Genomic DNA, 23730 nt, shown 5'->3' with positions numbered 1-23730 from the left:
AGGCTGTAACAGAGGGCGGACAGTATTTCCACAGGCAGAGTTCCATGGGCAGTATTTCCACAAACTGTGATCAAATGGGGGACAGTATTTCCACAAGGGCAAAAAAAGACGAGCAATGAGGACAGGGCAGTGAAATATTCAGTGAATATAAATTATCAACGTTTAAGACAACAAAGAGTGACCATGATGCTTTAGTGTTGTCCTGGCACTGGGTACATGAGGTACTGGTGGAGTTTATAATACAAGCCTGGCAATCAACAATGGAAAAAAACAGACTTCGGATAATGCAAATTAAATAAGTAAAATAACATCTAACTTCATACATGCAGAGGATGCTGACGTGCAGGTCAAATATATTCCACTGCTGATGCAGTTCAAAACGAGACATCATTGCAACAAAACTGAAATAATAGCTAACAAACATCCCTACAGCAAGTCAGTAGGAGAAGCGAAGGTGTTATTACATAGAGATTTGCTGATAAGGAAATCTAAAATTAACTGTGTGGAGCGAACAAAGAAAAGGTGTCAACAATATCGAAATTGGTTAAAATCTTTCAAATCAATTTACGATCAAGAACAGGCTGAATAAATGTTGCGTTTGATCACACAAAAACACAGTAGGCAAATCTGGGAAATACTAAACACCGGACAGTTAAATCAAGCCTTCTCCATGTCAAGTGGAGTAAACACATCAAGCTGGGTTAAACATTTCTCAACAGTTTTTGATGCAGACAGTGAAAATTATAAAACACCTAACACTAAATCAAACTCTAGTTGGAAGGTCATTGAGTCACAAGAAAACAGTGAAACAGCAATTCAAAAATTAATAAACTCACAGGCTGCCGGCCCAGATGACATATCAAATGTAATGCTTAAACAGAACAAATTCCAGTGGGCAAGCTTCATCAAGACACTGTTCGATCGAATTGCAACAGCGCAGGTTCTCCCTGACTCCTGAAGAGAGGTAGTGGTAGAACCGGTGTTCAAGAAGGGCAATCGGGATGATCCGACAAACAATCACCCGATTGCCCTTCTTGACACTATGGGAAAGGTGTTTGCAACATTGCTACAGGAAAGACTTGAAATTTGGGCTGATGGTACAGCCATGGTAGACGAGAGGCAAATTGGATTTACGAGAGGAGTAGGTGTCGAACTGAATTTTATGCTGCTCAATATGATTAAACTTGATGGGCCTCATTATGACACTGGCGGTACGGGGTAAACGGCGCCGTAAAAGGTGCCAGTGCCGTTTACCCTGTACCTCCTCATTACGATGTCCCCTCGCGGGACCCAGGAAGCAACGCCTGGTCAAACCAGGCGTGCTTACCGGGTCTCACGAGGGGAAGAGGGAGCAAACAACGGGCCAATTCGTAATGGCCTGTTGTTTGCTCCCTCTCCCCTTCCCATTCAGCCCTATGGGGGCTGAATGGGAATGTGGAAGGACCGGGTCCGGGTCCTTGGAGGGAGGAATTACTGGGCCTTCCGAACTCAGAATGGCCCGGTTATTCCTCATTCTGAGGACCCGGACGCGATTTCGGCGGCATAATGAGGGCGATGCCTTGAAATGTGGGAAAAAACTATTTCTTGCCTTTGTTGACCTAAAACAGACCTTTGACAGCATTAATAGACAGGCCTTATGGAATAAATTGAAAAAGTTGGATGCTCAGAAGATCTGCTACAGCCACTAATGGCGTTATATTCAAATACTTCCATTCGAGTGTGCTTAAATGCACAAGGAGATTTAACTGAAGAAATACAAACGAAAAAAGGGGTTAAGCAGGGATGCCCACTAGCAGCATTTCTGTTTAAACTTTTTTATTTCAGACCTACCGATGGCGTTAAAACAACCCAGGACTTTTCCACCAAGAGCAAATGGTCAGCAGCTCAGCTGGGTAGTTTATGCCGATGACATTGTGCTTTTAGACTCCACACAAACAGCTTTACAAAAGTACCTCCAACAAAACGAATTGGAAATAAATGTAAAAAAATCAAAGATAATATCTTTCGGACCAACAACTCATAAATGTGACAAGAAATGTATCTGGCAAGTGAATAACGAATGCCTTGAATGTACAGACAGAATACGTTATTAAGGTGTCATGTTTACCATCTCAATACTTGAATGGAGTTGGAAGCAATACCTTATCTCACTCTCAAATGAGAAATTATACCGTGCCTCCTACCGCATCAAATATATGTATATTGGCCTACGCCAAGCTGCTTACAAGTCGCTTGCGAAGGAATCTGTGTTGCAAGGTCCTGACCTTAAAATCAATGTAAGCCGCCATTTTAGGTCAATCCGCCATTTTAGGTTTGCTTTGTAAAGTCACCCTGTGAGTTAAAATGGTGGACAAAGTCATTCCGAAATACAACATGGCTGTCTTGACCTCTGTATGTAGCTAATATGTAACTTGCCTTCAGGTCACTTGTTGAGGTCGTGAACTGAGACCTTGTCCTTCGTTGACCTGTGTGTAAAGGATTACTCGTACAATGAAACTAATCCGCAAGCATATGTTAAGAACAATGTATTCAAATACTGAACGTAGAACACTTTTTTAACTACATTGTATTAATGTTTGAGAACACCTACGTGGGAAATCCCAGAATACACAGTTGCCGTATAGGCTTGTTGATATATGTATTAATAACAAACCAGTTAAATGTGGATGTGCGAAACTCGGCATGAACCCTAGATCGGTGATGTATTAGCGGAATATTAACCCGAAGTAGGGCTGGACATCATGCTCACGAAGAGTATAAAAGACCAATGCATTCTAATGTACAGCGTCTCTCACTGAACACACTGAACCACGCTGGAGTTTGTTGTGTTACACTGAGGGCCGATAGCTATCTGATTTTACTGTTCTTCATAACTGGATTCAGTATAAAATAAAGTACTTTGTATGTTCCTTTGTAACCCGTGTCTGGTGTATTTCCTTTTGGGGTACTCAGCCTCGATATTTTGAATTAGTTTTCACATCACGAATGCAGATGTTTGCCCTACAAGGGGTGAAATTACACGCCATGCATAGTAAATGTACACTAATACCGGCTCTTACATTCTATCTACAAAAAGTGGTGCCTGCAATAACTTTTGGTAGCGAAGCAGGGTGGAATATTGATGCAAAACTGTGGTGTCAACTTGAAGGGAAGTTCTGAGGAAAGGTGCTTAAACTCCCTCAAAATGTGTGAATAACTGCAATTCGACATATGAATTATGCTTAGAATTTTTATATGGCACAGTTTTGTGGAAGGCAATAACGGCTCTGTGCAAAATGCACCTCGTCCCAGTAGTGAAACCATATACGATTCTAAACATAAAGAGCACCCACACTTCTGCTGACCTATTTGCAATCTGGGAAGGTAAATTACTAAAGATACTAAATGACACAGATGTTTCATGGGAACAAGTACTTCAAATGTCGCACATTGCAAAGAAACGTGTTTGTCGGTGGAACTGAATAGTTAACAATGATAAACAAAGAAAGCTGGTCACAGTCTTAGACTTTGGAACTTCCATGCATGAAGTTGTTGTTCCCTCAAAATACTTATCAAAATGTCCATCACAATATCATAGTGATCAATTTTTAAGATTACGCTTGAATCGCTACAACACCAAAGAGAGTCTGATCTTAAAGCACAACAGCAAAACACAAAATAACCTCTGTCGCTATTGTACACATTCAGTTGAATCAGTAAAACATTTGGTGACTGAATGTACAGAAATGTAATTCTTGCGTTCGCTACATTTGTCAAAATTTGCTCCAAAAAATTGTAACATGGACGAGTGCTGGAGCTATTTAATTTCTGGTATAAATTTGCAATTGACTTGTGGAGTCGTACAATTTATGGACGGAATAGTGATTGAATAATAATGCCTGTAATTGATCATACCAGCATGATGAGTTGTTGAATTTGTAAAGATATAATGATGTGACAAAAAGTTTTTCTTTTTCTAAACTAATCTTACAATAAAAAATATATATATATATATATATTCTAAATGTTTGTCCCTATGATGGGTTGAAATTGAGGCAGGGCCATCTTAAGCACTTTTGGGTCCTAGGGCACAGACAACTTTCAGTCCCTCTCCATCAAACCAAGGGAATAAAGCGATTCATAATATCTAGTGATGCCCCCCGCCCCCGTCGTGATCACAACTCATAGCTTGATATGCGGCCTCTCAGTGATCAGAAAAGCATGGTTACTCCCTTTAAGTCTCCTTACTCTCTACATTTCTGCTTTAATCAGAATGATAACAACGAGGCATTTCAAGGCCAACATGAGCAGTCTGCAACAAGGGTACATACATTCTAGAATAGGTTCAAGGCACTTTTTATAAATAGCATCCACAAGGAAGCTATACAGCCTGTAGTATTAATGATGGACCATATGAGAAAGGTACACATAATGCAGAATAGAAAGAGGACACACATTAAATGCCTCAGAGAATGCAAAAGTGCTCAAGCATGGATACCAGGGACCATTTGGAAGCAAAAAGAAAGCTACACATACCATCCTTAGATAGTGGATGAAGATTAGAAGCTAACACATACCAAAGCATACACAGTGGATGAAGGTTAGAAGCTACTAGGAAGGTGCCTGTATCAAGATGGACTGAGATTAGAAGAGGGACATGGTTTTCAAGTAGTGTTGCCATTTGAGAACAAAGAATCTAGTAGCTGTGATGTGCAATATATCAATGCTCACTATTATTATAGAGGAAGCAACCATATATATAGCATGTGAATAAATGAATGCGGCTTTTTCGAAGATCATATGCTGAGAATGAAATCACTATGATAGATAACAATTCTGAAAGTTTAAGGGAGTGACAATTTTGAAAGGTTAGGCAAGACAAGATTAAATGAGATGCCCAGGACTAGAAATGGGTGTGATGTCCACCCACGTAGCCAAAAGTGTGAAAATTGCACTGGAATTCGCTTCACCGTTCCATGAAATCAGCATTATGGGTCTGCCGCCAGTGAAATTTCACCCAGTTTGCATATTTTCATGCAGAACATGGTGGTTAATTTCCAAGTTGGTTTCGTGTGGTGAGATGAGAAACTTAAATTTGGCACAGATGTTTTTTCAATCCAAGCTATTTTAATGCAGTCACAAGAGAAACTTTGCGCAGTTCTTTCTAAACTGTTTTAGTTTTGCTAAGTACCATGAGAAACGTTGCCCTTTTTTTTTATTCATACTAGCTTCGTGCAGCGACATTAGAAACGTTGTGTGGGTCATTTTTCGATCCTTGCAAGTTTTGCGCTGCAGCAGAAGAAACTTTGCATGGGATTTTTTATTTGTGCTAGGTTCGTGCAGTGTTACGAGAATCTTTGTGCTGCTCTTTTAGATTTGTGCTGGGATCACGCACAGCACGAGAAACATTGCGCCGTTCTTTTCGATTCGTTCCAGGCTCATACAGCGGCACAAGAATCTTTCCATGCTTTTTTCAATTCATGCTATGTTCATGCAGTGACACATGAAAGTCTGTGCAGCTCCTTTTGGTATGCAGATGTGGCGGAACGGGAGTTCAGGAAGAGTCAGATACAAATCTATCGTGGGTGGCAGAACAAAATCTAACAATCTACCAGCCCAACCCAAAGGTAAAGCTGGGATTTGCACCTACTCTGCAATTTCTGCACTTCTGTTCCAGTTCTTACCATGAATGAAAATAATCCCGTTCTACAGAACTGACTTGAAAAGTACAAAAATTGCTTAACCATACATGACAATGTTTAAAAACAAAATGTTATAGAAGTTTATTATGCAAAATGGGAATAATTCATGCTTCATTGTCTCTATCATCAATGATAGCTTGTAAGTACCAGCATACCAATTAATGTGAGTTTAAAGATTGCACATGGATTTCTCTTTTGTATTTTAAAGCTTTAAATACACCCAAAACAGAGACTTGTGAAATTGTTATTTATAAACATACAGAAAAACCTTTGAATATTACAAAAATGAATACTTTTTTCGTGTCAAATGACCAGACCTTAAAATACGCTTGCCAGAGGCCTGCCATATGTGGCCTTCTCTCCTCTATCTAGAACCACTTCGGCTGGGGTTCAAATGTCCTTCATAAAAGAAATGTCATCTAATTGGCTTAAAAATCCCACAATTAAGTGAGAAATCAAACATTTTTACAGCAGACAGCACATTAATGATAATGATGTTATTTATATATTTCTCAAAAGCACTTAACATAGAACATATTTACATACAATATCCCCTACCGAAGAGGTTCACTGTATCGTCTGCTGGCAAAGCCAGGCTACTACCATGAATGCTTTGGCTCCACAGACTTGAATTTGGACACCTAATCATCCTTTGGACTAACACTTTATGCTCATTGTTGGAGGTGATTGCCTATGTTTTATATCTCCCCATCTTAACAAACACATTTGTAGACCTTCACCGTATTGATGCTATAAACATTTTTATAACAACCACTATCTGTTACAGGGACAGTGCTGATAATAGCACCTGTTGTGCTACAAATCAAGTTACATACACATGAAGGTTTAGCAACTTCAGAAATAGGAATGGGATGAGTCAGCCTTTCTAGAATGTGCTATTGTAATCTTGCATATGGACACAGATCTCTGCAATGAGTGCTTAACACACCAAGATACCTTCTGAACCATTGCAGAACTACACACGCGATAGGCCTTGGTCGAGCGGAGTACGTGTAAATCTGGGGTTCGCGGGAAGTTTCACCTGCAATTGGCCTGGGTACATGTATTTCCGGGGTGCACGTGAAGTTTCACATGCGATTGGCCTGTGTACGTGTATTTCAGGGGTGCGCGTGAAGTCTCACACACGATTGGCCTGGGTACGTGTATTTCAGCGGTGCGCGTGAAGTTGCACACGCGATTGGCCTGGGTACGTGTATTTCAGGGGTGCGCGTGAAGTTTCACACGCGATTGGCCTGGGTACGTGTATTTCAGGGGTTTGCGTGAAGTTTCACACGCGATTGGCCTGGGTACGTGCATTTCAGGTGTGCACGTGAAGTTTCACACGCGATTGGCCTGGGTACGTGTATTTCAGGGGTGTGCGTGAAGCTTCACATGCGATAGGCCTTGGCCGAGCGGGGTACCACTCACCGTCTGCCTTGCGTGTAGAAGAACGCATAACCAACACCCACCCGCTGTGAAGTAATAGCGTGTGAACCCCAACGCCTGGAAAACACACGCACCGCACCCCACGAAAAGCACATACAGGCCCGTGGGCGATACATCACAGACGCGCTTACGCGCTGAGGGCCTTTGGTCCAATGAAATCGCGTATGAATGCTGACGCGCTTAGGCGCTAAGGGACTTTCCTCCAATTACACGCTGACGTGCAAGAATTTCACGTGCCAAATCACTCTGTATCAAGCTGGCCACACGAAAACACACGGAAGACCACGCTCCTGCCCAAAAGGCCGAATTACTGCCCCCCAGAGCCCGACCAGCCTCCCACGAGCCATCTGCTGCTGCCTGCCTGCTGCCATCGTGCCCTGCCATTTTGTGCCTGCACGTCTGCCATCTGCAGGGGTCCAGTTGCTGTGTCCACCCCTGCTGGAACAGAAGACTCCCGACTGGTATACCATCGCTCCCCAGCCCAGCCCCAGGACCCAGTTGCCCACCCACGCCTGCCTCGCGGGTCGCCATGTCTGGGCAAACACCATCTTAGACCACTGGTGACCCCCAGCCAGAGGGGCAGAGGGCCACCAGCTTCAGTCAGAAGGAAGTTGGTGTCCTGGTGGAGCTTGTCCTGGGGCATTATGATGCCCTCTTCGGATCATCATGCGCCAACAAGGAAGGATGGGACAGGATCTGGGACGACTTTGTGGTTGCCATCAATGCGGAGGGGGTGGCAACCCACAACATCAAGCAAGTCAAGAAGCGCTAGGAGGACTTGAGGTCCAGGACCCTCTTAAAGGCCCGGCGCCTCGTGGTTGGGGGCCGGGGCCGCATGAGTACCATCCAGCTGAGGGTCCTGGAACGCGTTCGCCCAGCGCTCCACGTCCAGATCCTTGAGAGGCAGACCGGTCTGGAGTTGAGCGGTAAGTGGCCAAGCATTGCTGTGTGAGACAGGGCATGTTGCAGTGTGCTGGTTGTCTGATACTTGCCTGTATGTGTGACATAGGCCATGTATGTATGTGTGTGTGCAGGGACATCATGGTCATGCATGTGAGACCATTAATGTGTGAACCACATGGTTGGTGCATGTGTATAAATGCAACATAGGGAGCTCTATGCAGAATGGACACATGATAGCATGCCAGTCTCTGTTCCTGGACATGGGTGGGGGTGAGGGATGGGTGCTGATGCCATGTACATGTATGGTGTCCATGTATGTGTGTCTGACCTGCGTGTATGTGACTTGTGAATGCCATGGATGCATGACACATGTCTGTGACAATGTTCAGATTCACTGATGCAGACTAGTCATCCTTGTATCCACTGTGTCTGGGGTGTACGAGGCCAGATGGATGAAACTACGGTGAAGTGTGTGCATGTGATAGGCATGACCCATGATGCATGTGAGTTTCTAACCAACATTGTATGTTTCAAGAGTCCCTTGGACATGTATGCTAATGTCCATAGCATGCACCATGCCTGTTATTGCATGTGTTTTGCCTGCTCTGACCCATGTGTTGTGGAGGGACATGATGGAAGTGATGTTTGACAGTGCTACTCATCTGCTATTGCTTCCTGTCTAGGGGACCATTGTACAGTACCCTGATGCTTGTGTTCTATGTCTACCTCTACACAGCGGCAAGTGAAGAAGAGGGCGGAGACGGCGCTGTGGAGCAAAGCGGTGGGGATGCCCCATGGCTGCAGTGGAAGGGGTGGGTGAGCCCCCACAGGGGCTTGCAACGGCGGAAGACGGTGTGGAGCCATTCAGGTTGGTGGTTTCCACAGAGGAGGAGGAGGAGGCCGCTACTGAGCTGCACATGGGGCCTGGTGAGGGTGGTACCAGTGGTGCAAGTGGTGCAGTCCAGGGGCAGGGGCAGGAGGCAGCACAGGTCGCCGTGGAGGGGCCTGTGCATGTCACTGTCCCTGACACTGTGACTGCACCACCATGCACCAGCAGGGATGCCCCATCCCAGGCCCGTCCGCAGGTAGGGGGGATGTCCATGTCATCTGACACTCCTCTACCTGCGGACGAGGGGACCCCTGGCCGTATGGAGAAGGTCCTGATTGGTGTCGCGTTGCACACGGGTGTCATTCGTGAAGACGTGCGTGCTTTCCAGGGGGAGCACACACGTCATCACGAAGAGCAGCGTGCCAACGTGGCCCAGTTGGGAGCGACCATGGTCGGGGGTTTCGTACATGTGTCGGCCACTCTGGCGACCCTCTCCTCCTCTGTGGAGGCTATGCGCCAGTCGTTTTCCATGCCGTTGTCCAGCCCAGATTCCACCAGGGCCCCCTGTGGACGTGCCCCGACCAATGCAGCCAGCTCGGTGGGGCTCCCATCCCTGCCACAGTCGGGAATAGGAGGTCCAGCAGGGGTGGACACACCAGCAACTGGACCCCAGCAGATGGAGGATGTGCCGGCATCATCGGGCAGGGCACGTGCACGACGGCGTCGGTGGATTCCATCAGCCTGGATGCCGTCGTGCTGGCAGAGGCAGTTGCGTTGGAGGCAGCGGCAGGCTCGACGTGGGAGGCATCATGGCTCGGGGCCAGCTACATCAGAGGGGCAGGCCTCGGCCAGAGGGCAGGAGAACCCTGGAATGGGAGTGTCTTCCGTGTGGCAGCGGTTGGGCCAGCAGATAGGTGCGGAGCGGCGGCGGGCGGAGGAGGAACGGCTCACAATGGTCTGGGCGGAGAACTCCATGCGCAGGGCACTGAGGCGGGCTCAGTGGCTCGAGGGTATTCGCAGGGAGTTGGAACTGGACACCGCATTATCCCTGCGAGACCTCGGGGCCAGTGAACATGCCCGCCTCCAAGCCATTGAACAGGAGTTCGATGATGCCCTGGCCCATGACATCAACCAGTGAGCCGTTGGACTTGCCCGTCGCCATTGTATATAGTTCATTAGTGTTAAGTTTCCTTTCTTTTTTTCTTCCCTTTGGGGCGCATGGACTATGCCCCACATTTTTGTATATAGTTGTTTATTCTGTAGGCTTTTTTGTAGGTTTCCTTTGGACAGTTGGGCTCATGGACCCAGGATTTCATCCTTGTAAAGAGTTGGAGTGTGCATTTGTCGGCTTTTTCTTTTTTGATTCCATGGAGCAATGGATTTTACTTTTTCATTTTGGTTTGGATTTGCTTTGTTGAGATTTTTGATTTCATATATTTTGGATTCTGATTTCCTTTTTTTCATCATTATGTGACATTCTGCATTGTTTTCCTTATGTCCATTGTTTGGTATTTGATTTTCTTTCAACACATTTTTTGTTCAATACTTTTGTTCCCGTACTTCAATGTGTGGTATTCTCTCATTGGTTTCATGCATGTCACGATGTGGGTGTTCACATTCACTGGCACCCATTGTGTGTGTGTGACGGACATGTGATGATGTACATACATGCCATTTGGGTTGTTTCATGTAATGGGCATTTCAATGTGGGGTGTATGTTTGGTTGTTTATTTGGGCAGAAGTGGGGTGGTGTGGGATTTTGGTGGACATGAGGGCCATGATTGGGGGTCATGTTGACATGTTGGGGGGGGCATGAGTGGGACATGAGTGGGGGCCTGCTGGCAGGTGCCCCTGACTGCTGGGGGGTGGGGGTGCTGGGGGACATGTGTGGGGGCCTGCTGGCAGGTGCCCCTGACTTCTGGGGGGTGGGAGTGCTGGGGGACATGAGTGGGACATGAGTGGGACATGAGTGGGGGCCTGCTGGCAGGTGCCCGACTGCTGGGGGGTAGGGGTGCTGGGGAACATGAGTTAGACATGAGTTGGGGCCTGCTGGCAGGTGCCCCTGACTGCTGGGGGGTGGGGGTGCTGGGAGACATGAGTGGGGGCATATTGCAACGTGACATGTGGCTTGGCTGAGGGGCATGCCCATGGTGGTTGGGCTGCCTGCGGGACATGGGTAGTCCCCTGTGGTGTGGGCTTCCTGCAGGGGCCGTGGTGGGGAAGAGGGGACACCTGGGAGGACCCACACTGCCAATTCACGTGTAAAACTTCCCGCACACCCCTGAAATACACGTACCCAGGCCAATCGCGTGTGAAACTTCACGCGCACCAATGAAATACACGTACCCCGCTCCCCCAGGCCCAATCACGTGTGAAACTACCCGCGAGCCCCTGAAATACACTTACCCTGCTCCCCCAGGCCCAATCGCGTGTAAAACTTGCCGCGCTCCCCTGAAATACACATACCCCGCTCCCCCAGGCCAATCGCGTGTGAATCTTGCCGCGCACCCCTGAAATACACGTACCCCGCTCCCCCAGCCCCAATCGCGTGTGAAACTGCCCGCGAGCCCCTGAAATACATGTACCCCGCTCCCCCAGGCCAAACGCGTGTGAAACTTCCCACACATCCCGGAAATGCACGTACCGAGGCCAATCGCGTGTGAAACTTCCCGTGCACCCCTGAAATACACATACCCTGCTCCCCCAGGCCCAATCGCGTGTAAAAATTGCCGCGCTCCCCTGAAATACACGTACCCCACTCCCCCAGGCCCGATCGCGTGTGAAACTTCCCGCGCACCCCTGGAATACACGTACCCAGGCCAATCGCACTTAAAAATTCACGTGAACAACAGTTATACACGTACCCCACTCGCACATGCCCTTTCGCGTGTGGAAGTTACCGCGAAACCCGTAGTACACGTTCCTCGCTTGGCGTTTGCTGTTTGGCAGTCCGGTAAACTGGTCCATGGTTGGTGCAGCCCTTTGCGCTGGATTGGGGATTTTGATGGCTTTTCCTTGCGTGAGGGAGTTCTTGGGGGCGTAACTGCGCCATGGATGCTTTTGTAGGCTAAAATCCATGAATACACTGTGCGCGGAAATCGATTTTAGCGCACGCGGCTGGCGCAGACATTCACATGTGAACACTGTGCGCCAGCCGCGTGCGCCACTTTTGGTGCAAATTTCTATGAATTACCCTGTAAATGTGTGTTTTTATGAAAGGAAGATGCTCTGAAGGCTCATAAGTTTTTTGCCTCAGGTGGCAATGTTTAAGGGGGCATGTCATAAGTGATGATGATGTTGGATGATATGGAGGAGGTTCATAAGTATGCATGCAAGATGGCAGATGATTTTGAAGAAGCTCATATCGTAAACATGTGTTCCTGTTGTCAGACAGTGTTAAATATACTCATATCATGAGTATATGTTCCTACGGTGGGATGATTTTGAAGAGGTTTATTTGAGAACAATGTCCCTATAGCGAGGCATATCGGTTGGTAATGTGGGATGGAATATAGCCCCTGAATGCCAAAAATAAAGAGGCCAGAGCCATTTGTTAATGCCCATTGAAGCATAAGGCCAGCACAGAAATGTTGATGTCAGACATGAGGCCTATTGAACATAAAACAGGCCTAAATCTCAAAGGAAAGAAAGTGGGCTTAAATCTCAAAAATTGCAAATATATGCACAATGCATTTCAGCAAGGAAAAGAAAGACATGTGGCTGACAATGCTGTTTTACTAAATCCATGGAGAGCCACACTTTTACTTAAAGAGACAGACGGCAGCGTGTACAATATCTTCATGTGAGACTGTGATCCTGAAATCGTAATTGAAACCAAACTTCTTGCATTGACAAGAAATAAAATAATTTCCTTTTTTGTTTTTCCTCATACAAATGACAGTATGCAGAGGGAAGTGCTCACTAGACTTTCAAAGTTTGAACATGGTTTTCTCATATAACTGCCCTATACATATGGACAATCCAGAAGTAATATTCATGTATCTTGTAACTCTCATATTAAAGAAGTACATTACACCTGGATGTAAGGTGCAGGTGCCTTATAAATTGTCATGTAAAATGCATTGTATGTGAGTTTAAAAGACGTTGCTTGCAGAATTTGCTCATGCAGCAGATAATTTCTCCTAAAGATGAAACTTAACCTCCAAGTCCTCTCCTCTGCTGTCCTGGAGATAGAGGTCTGGTGGCCAACCATCAATCAGGGACATTACTTAAAAATAAAGAAAAAATACACTGTGTAGATTTAAACCAAAGTAGAAACAGATAAGGCCATGCTGTTCTTTCAGCAGAAGTGACCTTTTGGTCCCAATTCCCATAAAAAGTCCATTAGAGTTTCAATCAGGGCCATCGCAGGTCTTGAAGGGGGAGGCAAACATAAACATGAGCCAGCCTCTGGTTGGTCACATGCTTAAGGGAAAATGAAACTGAAAGTGAATAAAGAAAACAAATTGCAGTTTAATTAATAGAAAAATACATATTATTGCATAAAAAGGGCAGCGGTTTCTAGACTTTTATTAAAGGTGACAGTAACCCCTTTTGAACCAGGCTGAAACAATGTGTGTATGATAAACATAACTAAAGTTATTAATATAAATTTGATTTGGGCCTTCCCTTGATTCTGCATGATTCGAAAGTTGGTGTGAGAGTGAAGGAAATAATTAACATGGGAACTATGAAGTGCCATATTTATCATTAATATGGCTCCTGAGTAAATGAAGAAAAAACATATCCCTGCATAGGTGAGTGTGCCGACTTCAGATTAGCACCATCTGATTTGCCTTAAAATCTAGTTCTCAAAAATATATTCATACATGTAAAGATTTGAAAAATTAGGGTACTTACCATGTTGATAGATGTTTAGAGTTTTAAACATACCAAACCACATGTCAGTTTGGGATGACAAAGCTTTCTCCTCCCACAGCTGTCCTAACTCACACCTCTCATTTCCTTGTCCTATTAGCACACAGGTGGGAGGTAGGTAAAGGAAACCAACCACTCCATGTTGTTGGAATCATGACAAGTTTGTAAAGTCATTTTCCCTATAAGTAGACCAGCTTACATTAGAACTGGACTTTTTCACTTATTCCGGGTGCCAACCTGCTGCTGAACTCTTGCGAGAAACATCCAAGCAGAGAGGCCCCAATCTTGCATTGGAGACAGAGACCAGGAGACATAGAAGCTGACTGGCACCCCTTGGAGGATTGAGAGGAGACTATCCTTGACTGACATCCTTGCTGTCCCAGAGGTGTCCTGCTCTTCCCTCATGCTCATTATAATGCCTCTCCTGCAGGTAAAACTATCCCCAAATCCACAGAGTGTGTAGGCACTGCATTTTCAAGCATTGTTTTTGTTATTTCCCAATAGCAAAATAACCTGTTTGTCTGTGTAGATTCTTAGCATATTTAATTAAGGTAAATCAATTAATTCCCCTATAGAAATAACGGGATGTGTTGTGTTGGCATTCAAAACTAAAAAGTTCTTCCCAGTGTGTTTTGAGCAAGTATCGACATAAAGATCTGGCAAAAGAATGAATCCCAAAACCCTGTTTCCACATGAGTGTGCTGGGTGCAAAAGGAAATTCCCCATTGATCCCCTTTATTTTAAATCAGAAGTTTGAAGCCTGTTTTTTCCTTTACATGTGTGGTAAAAAAATGAAATTAACCCTTTGTTCTCAGTGTGCTCTGACCAAAACCAGAAATCCCGGCCTATTCTCTTTAGGTGTGGCAAAACAAATGTTCCCATTGCTTTTCTTTCCCTCATATTGCATCTGGGGTAATTAGTAAAAAGATGATTTATCCCCTTGAATCCCTTTTTCCAAAGAGTGTATTTTATCAGAATCCTAAAACGATTTTCCCATTGTGTTCCCACTTCTGCCACTGGCCTTCAATTCAGAAGGGTCAAATCTAGTTTATGTTTGGAGGGCGGGGAGGTTTGCTGGGAGAAAAAGTATTACAACCAAATCAGCAATCACTGTGTGTCTTGAATTGTTCTTTCTCTGTACTGATGGGTGATTTGAAAAGAAAGCTGTGGGACATTGTGACTGCATATCTATGTTTGTGCCTTTACAGAAGTCATGGTTGTTCTTGTGTTGCCACAGCATTGGTGGCTGATGTTAGTCTGTTTGGCAAATTTGGTTTAAATAAATTACTAAATATATATTCTCACAACACACTGGCCTTGTATTTAGTCCATTGTGGCACCGGGTATGTGTTGAAGTTGGGTGCGAGATGGGTTGGAGGCCTTACCAAACAGAACATGAATCAAAATCATAGTGATTTGTTGGGCGCCACATTCATTGGGGGGAAGGGACTCCCTGAGTTGAGTGTGACCACATAATAAACCACAACAGTAATGGCCCAGGGTCTAAGTTATAGACATGAGCACAGCAAGGTCCTTAATGATGGGCCCCAATGCTGTTATCACTCGATCCGATGGGCCAGATCAAGTTTTATTGCTACTAGCACCCTGTGTTTTCCATCCTAAAACCTGGGGTGTTGAGAGCAATCTGTTTTGGTTGAATGAACAGGAAACACTTGAATCCCATTCATTGAAACAAAATACTTACCTAAGATTGCTGCCATGGAGGTGGAAGGCAGAACTCCATACAGAACCCCTTTTCCATTTCTATGCCAGCCCGGGATGTGGTGGTGGTGGTGCTGGCCCCAAAGAAATAAGGTGAATGGGGTGGTGAGGGTGAAGAGATGGAGACAGGAGAGAGGAAGGGAGGGCGAGGGAAGGGCAAAGAGCGGTAGATAAGAGAAAATAGCTGGGATGGTGCATGTGGCCTCAAGGTCTCTCAGAATGCGGGCATGGATTGTGGGATTCAGCCCGCAATCTGTGCAACCTGATTGGCTGCTGCACCCACCCGGGGAGCTAATAAAGTAATTAATCATTTTAGTGATTCTCTGCGATGTTGTGAAACATGTAGTTTAACTCAAGCAGCAAATACAGAAGCATTCATTTGAAAGTTAGAACACCCCTACATATCACGTCTGTGCAATCTAAGGATTTACATTCCCACAGAATATACCATGCAGAAGAAAGGTAATTGGATTAGCCAGTACATTCTTCAAAACAACTTCAATTTTATGAAATTATCAACGTGAGCTTTGATATTATCATTACTTATCAAATTAAAGTATTCAAGATATTAGTTTGCAAAACAGAATCACCATCATACTTTGGTTTTGGCAATAGCTTAAGCAAAGGAATGACTAGACAATGTAAAAGGAAAATGCACACCTCATAATCAATATTGAAGTAATTGAAGTCTCCGCTGGCGAGGAAGTGATGGGTGTGTTTATCCACTGTGAAGTTGACCTGCCTGTTGAAGCGCTCAACCAGGACCGAATGCCAGTGTTGATCATCCAGCAGGCTGCCCAGGGTGATATTAATCTCGGAAGCAGTGGAGCGATGCTTAAGGTCCCCTGAAGAAAAATAAACCAATGTATGATTACTGTCGCTTGAATGGGGCAATTATATGTTAAACAAAGGCTGGTGCGTCTTCATTTAAAAACAAAAAAAAGACATTGATCTGTTTTCACATGAGATGCTGCTTTCATCTGGTCGTTATTTATACAATGTGCTGCTTGTGTGTGATGGCTCCCCTCCATCGTAAATAAAGAGCCAAATGACATGATCTGCAAAAGGGCAGCTAATGAACCAATTTAATTTTTCAGAAGCGATCAGAATCCAACAATGCGAGGTCGTAGGTTAGTGACAGTATCCAAACATAATTAAAAAAAGGACAGGAATGTAATCGATACATCACATTTAAAAATAGTGTTTCGGGATATTGCCAAATTTTGCAAATTAATCATGCTCGCAACAGGAAATTCTGAGAACATTAGACGTGTCTCGTGGACCAACCGAGAACGTCCAATCAACGTTTCAGCCTAGCCACAATCATTGCGTGTCACAAAAATGCACGTAAAGAATTGAATGCGATATTATGTGCATACATGCCTACGTATAGCTCATTTGTTAACAAACATTTTTGCTCAAATCTGTCACACCACTCTAATGCCTGTTTTTATTTGTGATCATAACGTTTTGAATAGTATCAAATGTAACTATTCTTTTTCGGAAAAATATAATTTCCATTTAACAAAAAAAACAAAAAAAAATCTCTACAAATTACATTTACAAATGTCTGTTATGTGTTGGGCCTGCATACAGGTTGTATACATGTGTTTAAATTAATGTATAGAAACTGCAAAGTTGTAAAAGTAATTTTGCAGTTTTAAAAAGATTCAAATTATTAATGACAATGCGAGTTCGACAGTCATAATTGCTAATTATAAAGTTTCATGTATCACTGTAAAGTCAATGTTTCAATGTTGCATTGTAATAAAGAGGAAAACTTTAGTTGTTACCAGAAAAGAAGTCGCATGTGGAGGATGCAAATATTCCATTCAATGGCGGGCTCTGTTCCCACAGGCTTGACTAAAATTCGCATTTCTTGCTTTTAGATTGTATATTTCGCCCACAGGACTGATGCTCAATCAGTCACTGGAAAGAGGTGAGAGGACCGGACGAAGGCATACCCTATTTATCTCCATGAAAGTCAGCGGAAGGGGAGGTTATCAGCCACAGGCCAGCCAGTTTCTCCTGACTTAGGGAGTGCATGGAATTACTTATAACATTGTTGAGAGTAAAATCACCCGTAGGCCCGAACTCCATGATGATTTAAAACCATATAGGTGTAATAGGGCCTGATCGAGGAACATCATACTTCATACTACACATCAGCACTGCAAACACAGTGTAAATACATTGTCCTGTTGCTATGAAGCAAATTAATGGGGGGGGGGGGTGTACTGCACAGAATTATAGGCTGCAGTGAGCCCATATACATCAGATAAACAACGATTGTAACCAGAGAGCAACCCCACAAACTACCATTGGTTCATAATGATAACAGGCAAAGGAAGACATCATGTTCTGCACCATTGTGGACAAATCACAAAAGTGCATGTGTTGAAACAGAGCAGTATAACATGCACATGTATGCGTTGCGGCGCAATGGGGCTATGACTATGTTGCATCAAAATAGCTTCACATATTTAAAAATAATGTTAAAAACAGATTTGGTGAATATCGCAGCTGAATAAAAGGAACATTATGCTCCATTGGTTACTCATTTCTTGGAGGAAGGACACAAAGACTCTGATTTTGCGTAGTTGTTGTTTGCATCTATTGAAGCGGACACAACATCAAAAGAAAAGTACTAAAATTGGAACAAAGGCACATTTCCAAGACTAGCTCTCACATTTTGTTTGTTTGTTTGTTTGTTTATTTATTTAATATAGCGCAGAACCAAAACCCTCAGGTAGCTGGGCGCAAGCAGTGCAAGGATACTTAGGAAGCTTTGTTACAGTGGTGGGGGTAGGTACATACATAGAATGATAACCAGGTTATAGGCAAAGAAACATCAATACTACCGCAAGTTGGCAGTGAGCAACGGTCAGAATAGAAATACCAAGATACAGGCAATTGATACCAAAAAGCAAATACAGTTGACATAGTCAGCAAATACAGTTGACATAGTCAGGCATGGCAGTCCTTGGAAAGAGTAGTCAGGAGTGAGTAGGGATCCAATGGGCTGTAAGGTTAGGCATCATTAGTCCGTAGGCAAGTGAGGACTTTCCGTCTAAATCTGGAATAGGGTTGGTCAGTTCTAAGATCTAGAGGGAGTCTGTTCCAGGATTGAGCGGCTACAACCAGGAAACTGGAGCCACCGGCTGTGGTCTGTTTGTAACTAGGAACCTTTAAGGTGTAAGCATTGGACAATCTCGTGGGTCGGTCAGAAGTTCTCTTGACAACTCTTTCTACTAGGTAGGGTGGCGCTATGTTATTAAGGCATTTAGAAGGGAGAGAAAGTGTTTTAAGGGAGATCCTGTTCTTAATATTAAGCCAATGAGCATCTCTTCAGCATGCAGAGATGTGCTCTCTGTTTGGGATGTTTAGAGATGCTCTAATGGCATTATTTTGGAGTCTTTACATGTTATCAATAATGTACTTATTGGATCCAGCGTATAGGGCATTACAGTAATCCAGTCTGGAACGAATAAGTGCTTTGGCTAGTGTTATACCACTGGTTTCAGAGTGAAATGGTCTGCACGCTTGGATCAATTTGCAAGTATATGCGGTAGTTGATGCTAATGACTTAACATGCTTTTTGAGGTTGAGTGCAGAGTCGAGATAGAAGCCAAGGGTTTTAACTGCAGGCAACACTTTGATGACATTATCATCGATGTTGAATGAGGCATAACTGGAGTCAAGTTTTTCAATGGCCTTTTCTGAACCTCGGATCAGTATCTCTGTTTTATCGTCATTCAAGCAGAGGCCATGGGATGCCATCCATGCCTGAAAGAGGAGGTATATCTTATTTACCAGGGCCGAGTCTTCCAAGTAGTTGCCCGAAAGGGGGATGAGGATTCTGAGTGTCATCTGCATAGTTAGTGTAGGTGACACCCAATCTGTCCAACTTGTCAAACAAGGGCTTAGTAAAGATGTTATACATGGTGGGGGATACACATGTTCCCTGGGGAATGCCACAGGAGACTTGTATGGGGTCAGCAGCTGCTAGAGGGGAGAAGACTCTCATTGTATGGTTCACAAGGAAGGATTGCATCCAGGTTATGGCATCGCTTGAGAAATGGGCAGCTGACCTGAGATGGTCGCATAAGAATGTATGATCCACCAAGTCGAAGGCTGCCGATAGGTGAAGGAGGAGTAGCATAGCTGATTTCCCATTGTCCTTCAAGTCATCAATTTGGGTCTTAAGGTCAATCAAGGCTGTTTCTGTGCCATGAAGGGGGCGGAAGCCAGACTGGCGTGAGCCTAGTAAGTTATTGGCTTCTAGGTAGTCCTGTATTTGTATATAAGCTACTCTGTCAATAATTTTAAGTAGGAAGGGGACTGTGGTGATAGGTCTGTAATTAATTTGTATCGATGGGTCTAATGTTTGTTTTTTGAGCAATGGTAATACCCAGGAATGTTTAAGATTATTAGGCACAAGGTTTGTTTTAAAGGAGGCGTTGATGAGCTTCGAGTAGAAGGGGGCTAAATCTTTGGCTGCATCCTTTATAATTTGGGCTGGACAGTTATCTCCTTTGTAGTTGGAGGGTTTAAGTGAGAGTATGATTTGTTCTGTTTCAATGATAGATATTTTTTTGAAACTGAAAGGTGGAGTGGTGCAATTATGTGGGTTTAGATGTGGTTGTTGCTGATGTGAAGATTTTGCCGGTAGGAGCAAAGAGGCTTTCTTTTTGGCAATTTTGATTTGGAGGGAGGTAATTTTATCTGATAGTGCATTTTGTATATTGGTACACCAAGAATTATCCCTAGGGGTATTATCAACCTGAGGTATTGGTGATTCCATTTCACGCAGGATGGAAAATAATTACTTAGTGTCTGATTAGGCCTTAGAAATTCGGTTGTTAAAGGTATTCTTTTTGTGCTAATTATTTCCTATTTGTAGAGTTTAGAGTGGTTACTTAACTTGGCTTTGTTCTCTTCAGTAAGTGAGTGGCGCCAAATTGATTGTAGATTTCTTTTTTGGATCCTTAGTTGTTTCAGATGTGGTGTGAACCAATTATTAAGGTGAGAGTATGTCTGCCTTTGCGGATTTTGAGAGTTGCGATAGTGTCTAAAGCCTTGTCTTGGCGCTATTAAAGGCTTCCACTACTAGAGTTTGTTCTGTATTATTGGTGAGCTTATTAAGAGTAGGAAGGAGATGTGGTAGTAGCTTTTCCACAGTAATGTTTTTTTTGTTCCTAGTAGGGAGAAGTGGTGCCATAATTATCCTTTTAGGGCAGTTGCGGTCAAACGAGGCAGAGAAGGTAATTAAGTGGTGGTCCGTTCATGAATATTGTAATTTAAGTCGGCAACCCAGTCTAAGGTCCTGCCTTTGGTGTGTGTAGGGGTAGTGACTTTTTGTGTCACCCCATAATCCTTCAATAGTGAGGCTACAGATGTGGCATGTTTGTCATTGCTATTGCTGAAACCAAGGTTAAAATCTCCCAGCAGCAGGATTTGTGCATGTTCTTTGGTATTATTGGTCAGGATACCATTAAGGTCATCCTCAAAGGACCCTAAGGGTCAAGGTGGTATATAGATCACATGGATGGTAAGGGTACGGTTACTGGAAAGGTGAAGTTTAGCTTTGAGAGTCTCACAGGAGTGGAACGATGGGGTGGGAGTAAGTCTGATAGGAAGGTTAGATTTGTGGATGATAGCGAGACCGCCACCTCTGGTGTTAGGTCGGTCAGCTCTCAGTAATTGGTACCCATCTGGTACAGCTAACATAATGGCAGGGCCTGCAGCTTCATGGAGCCAAGTTTCGGTTATGGCCAGCAGGTCCAAGTTTTCATTAGTTAAGGTGTCCACGATGTCAGCAGCATGAGCCACCATAGATCTAGAATTGATAAGCGACCCCGATAATGGTAGGGTACTTGTCGGTTTGGTAGTATTGGGTTGATTGGTTGTAAATTGGGTGGTTCCTTGGGAGTTTATAGGTGTGGTGGCTGGGTGAGCAGAAGTCAGGTAGTTATAGTTGTCTTGCTGTGTGCGTTTAAAGGATGATCCTATAGGTAGGGCAACCTTATGTGTGAGGCCTCTAGTGGAGAGGTTTGTAATGGGGTCATAGAGACAAGGCAGTCTAGATCTCAATCTCATGTTTCTGTCCTTTGGTGGGCATGAGGCAATGGAGGCAGTGGCCATCATGGCAAGGAAGCCTAGTGCAGTAAGGACTATCAAGGTTCTAATGGTTCTACTCATGGTCATGAGCTGGGCATGGCAGTTGTAAATAATCACAATGTAGGGCTAAAGCAACATCAGGCAAAAAACGTAATGTAGCACTCAGTTGGCGTGGTGAGTATAGGCCAGATGCAACATTCAGATAGTGTCCAATAACAGCACACAGTTAGCGAAGCAGGTATAATCTCAACATGGTATACACTTGATGTATTGTCCTTGTACTGTAGGAAATGTGAGAAAAGGGGTTCCAACCAGATTTACCCTGAACCAAAATGATATACATGTCATGAAGATGGCTCTAATCACCATCAATGTTGGTACAATAATTAAAGTATACACAACTAATGAACTTCAAATGTGTTTGTTAGACTGTGGCCCTCATTACAACTCAGGCGTTAAGGGTTAACGCCACCGTTAACCCTTTACGCCTGATTCTGATTTTAACGCCTGCTTTTAGCAGGCGTTAAAATCCATGGCGCTAATCCGCCATGATGCTAATTACGCCACCGTAATTTACAGTGGCGTAATTGGCGCCTTCCCCACTCCCATTATGCCCTATGGGGCAAAAATGGGAATGGGGAAGGGAAAATGGGAAATGGGGATTTACCGCCCCACTCACCTTGGAATGGGGCGGTAAATCCGCCATCCACCATGGTGTAAACATAGTTTACACCATGGTGGTAAAGTTGGTGTACTTAGCACCAAGGTTGTAATGACATCCTGTGTATTTTACTGGATCGTGTATAGTCATTGTACACTAACCCCCAGTCACACTGTAATTGCAGACGTGTTTGTTGAATATATGTATTGTTTTTGATTTAGTTGTATTTATGTGTGATATTGTGTGAATACAGCTAGGGCTGATACTCAACAGTTTTTTCAAAAATCCTTTATGTCCAGGTAATTATTTTTCTAAATAAGTGATACAAGATGACCTGACATGGCATGTGTCTCCCTCCAGCTGCACGTGTAAAGAGTAACAAGCAGTTCTACAAATAAAATGGGGAACACCCACTAGGTCACTTCAGAAAAGTAAGGGAGGGGTAGTTAGTCTCCTATCAGATATATTTATGTCTAACATCTTCCACACTTGAGACTAATCCCCCGTTTTCCAAAGATTGGTGGAAGTACCCATCAGATTGACTGTAATTAAGTCCAGGAAATACCTTTTCTGCACAGTCATCAGCCTGATGGCTCTCGATTCTTCTCTGATTGCATTGAATCATATTATTGTTGCATTGACTGTCTGTAACAGCTCCAGCTCCCATCTGGTAATCTGCAGCCATTTTGTGTTTCCTGGCATGAATATAGATGTTATTATCATTGCTGCCTTGCTGAACAGTTTATGTTCACTTGGAATGTCTTAATAGGCCTTAATTGATTTTGCTGAGAAGCATTTCTCTGTTTTTAGCCGGCAACAACTGAGAAACCTCTTCCTCTTCTGGTGTTCATTCATGTTTGGAAATTCATTGATATTGAGATCACTTTGAGGAATCACTAATGCTGCAACATGTATTAATACAATGGAATATACTCCTCCCCAATGTGTAGGCAACTGCATATAAACTTGGTATCCACAAGCCCAATGTCAGTCCATCAGTACTGCAGTTCCTCCATTCATCCCTGGGACCTCAATTGTCTGGCCACATCCTTTGTTTTCTCCAGCCAGAACAGAGCATGTTGTTTCATTCTTTAGTGCTGTTTTAGATATTGGTCCTGCTTTGTTGTTGACCCATTTTAGTAATTTAGAATATTTGGCCTATTAATCTATGCATCTGTCGTTCACTATTTGCACAATACTTACATGCTCCTTCTTAAATAAGTGTGCAGCGCAAGATAATAGACATTCTTCCCATCCAGTACTGGTGGCAACACGCCCATAAACCAATGGCTGAGTTTTCTCCCAGCATCCTTGTTCTCCTAATCTTTCAGTCATATCCGAGCAGTCCATCCTCTTCATCTCGACAATTTTAATTTGTTTTCCAATTTTGAATTGATACATACGTTTTTTGCTTGTTCACCCCATCCCACTTTCCATCCTTCTTGTTTTCACATAAGTATCTTCATAAATAAATGTTCCTCTTGATCACG

The 23730-nt window shown here is 43.9% G+C and overlaps 1 protein-coding gene across 1 annotated transcript in view; it reads right to left on the bottom strand.

Moving 5' to 3' along the window:
- Nucleotides 1–23730, bottom strand: part of LOC138510185 (contactin-associated protein-like 4) — a 2554874-nt gene that overhangs the window by 1308948 nt on the left and 1222196 nt on the right. The window contains exon 6 of the mRNA XM_069625670.1: nucleotides 16120–16304. Coding sequence (XP_069481771.1) covers nucleotides 16120–16304 — 185 coding nt within the window. The remainder of the gene's footprint in view (nucleotides 1–16119; nucleotides 16305–23730) is intronic.

Source organism: Ambystoma mexicanum, chromosome 6p, assembly GCF_040938575.1.
Source record: "Ambystoma mexicanum isolate Mex_15411 chromosome 6p, UKY_AmexF1_1, whole genome shotgun sequence".
Lineage (NCBI taxonomy): Eukaryota > Metazoa > Chordata > Amphibia > Caudata > Ambystomatidae > Ambystoma > Ambystoma mexicanum.
Note: the sequence above shows the minus strand (reverse complement) of the source record. Positions and strands in the feature narration are given on the sequence as shown.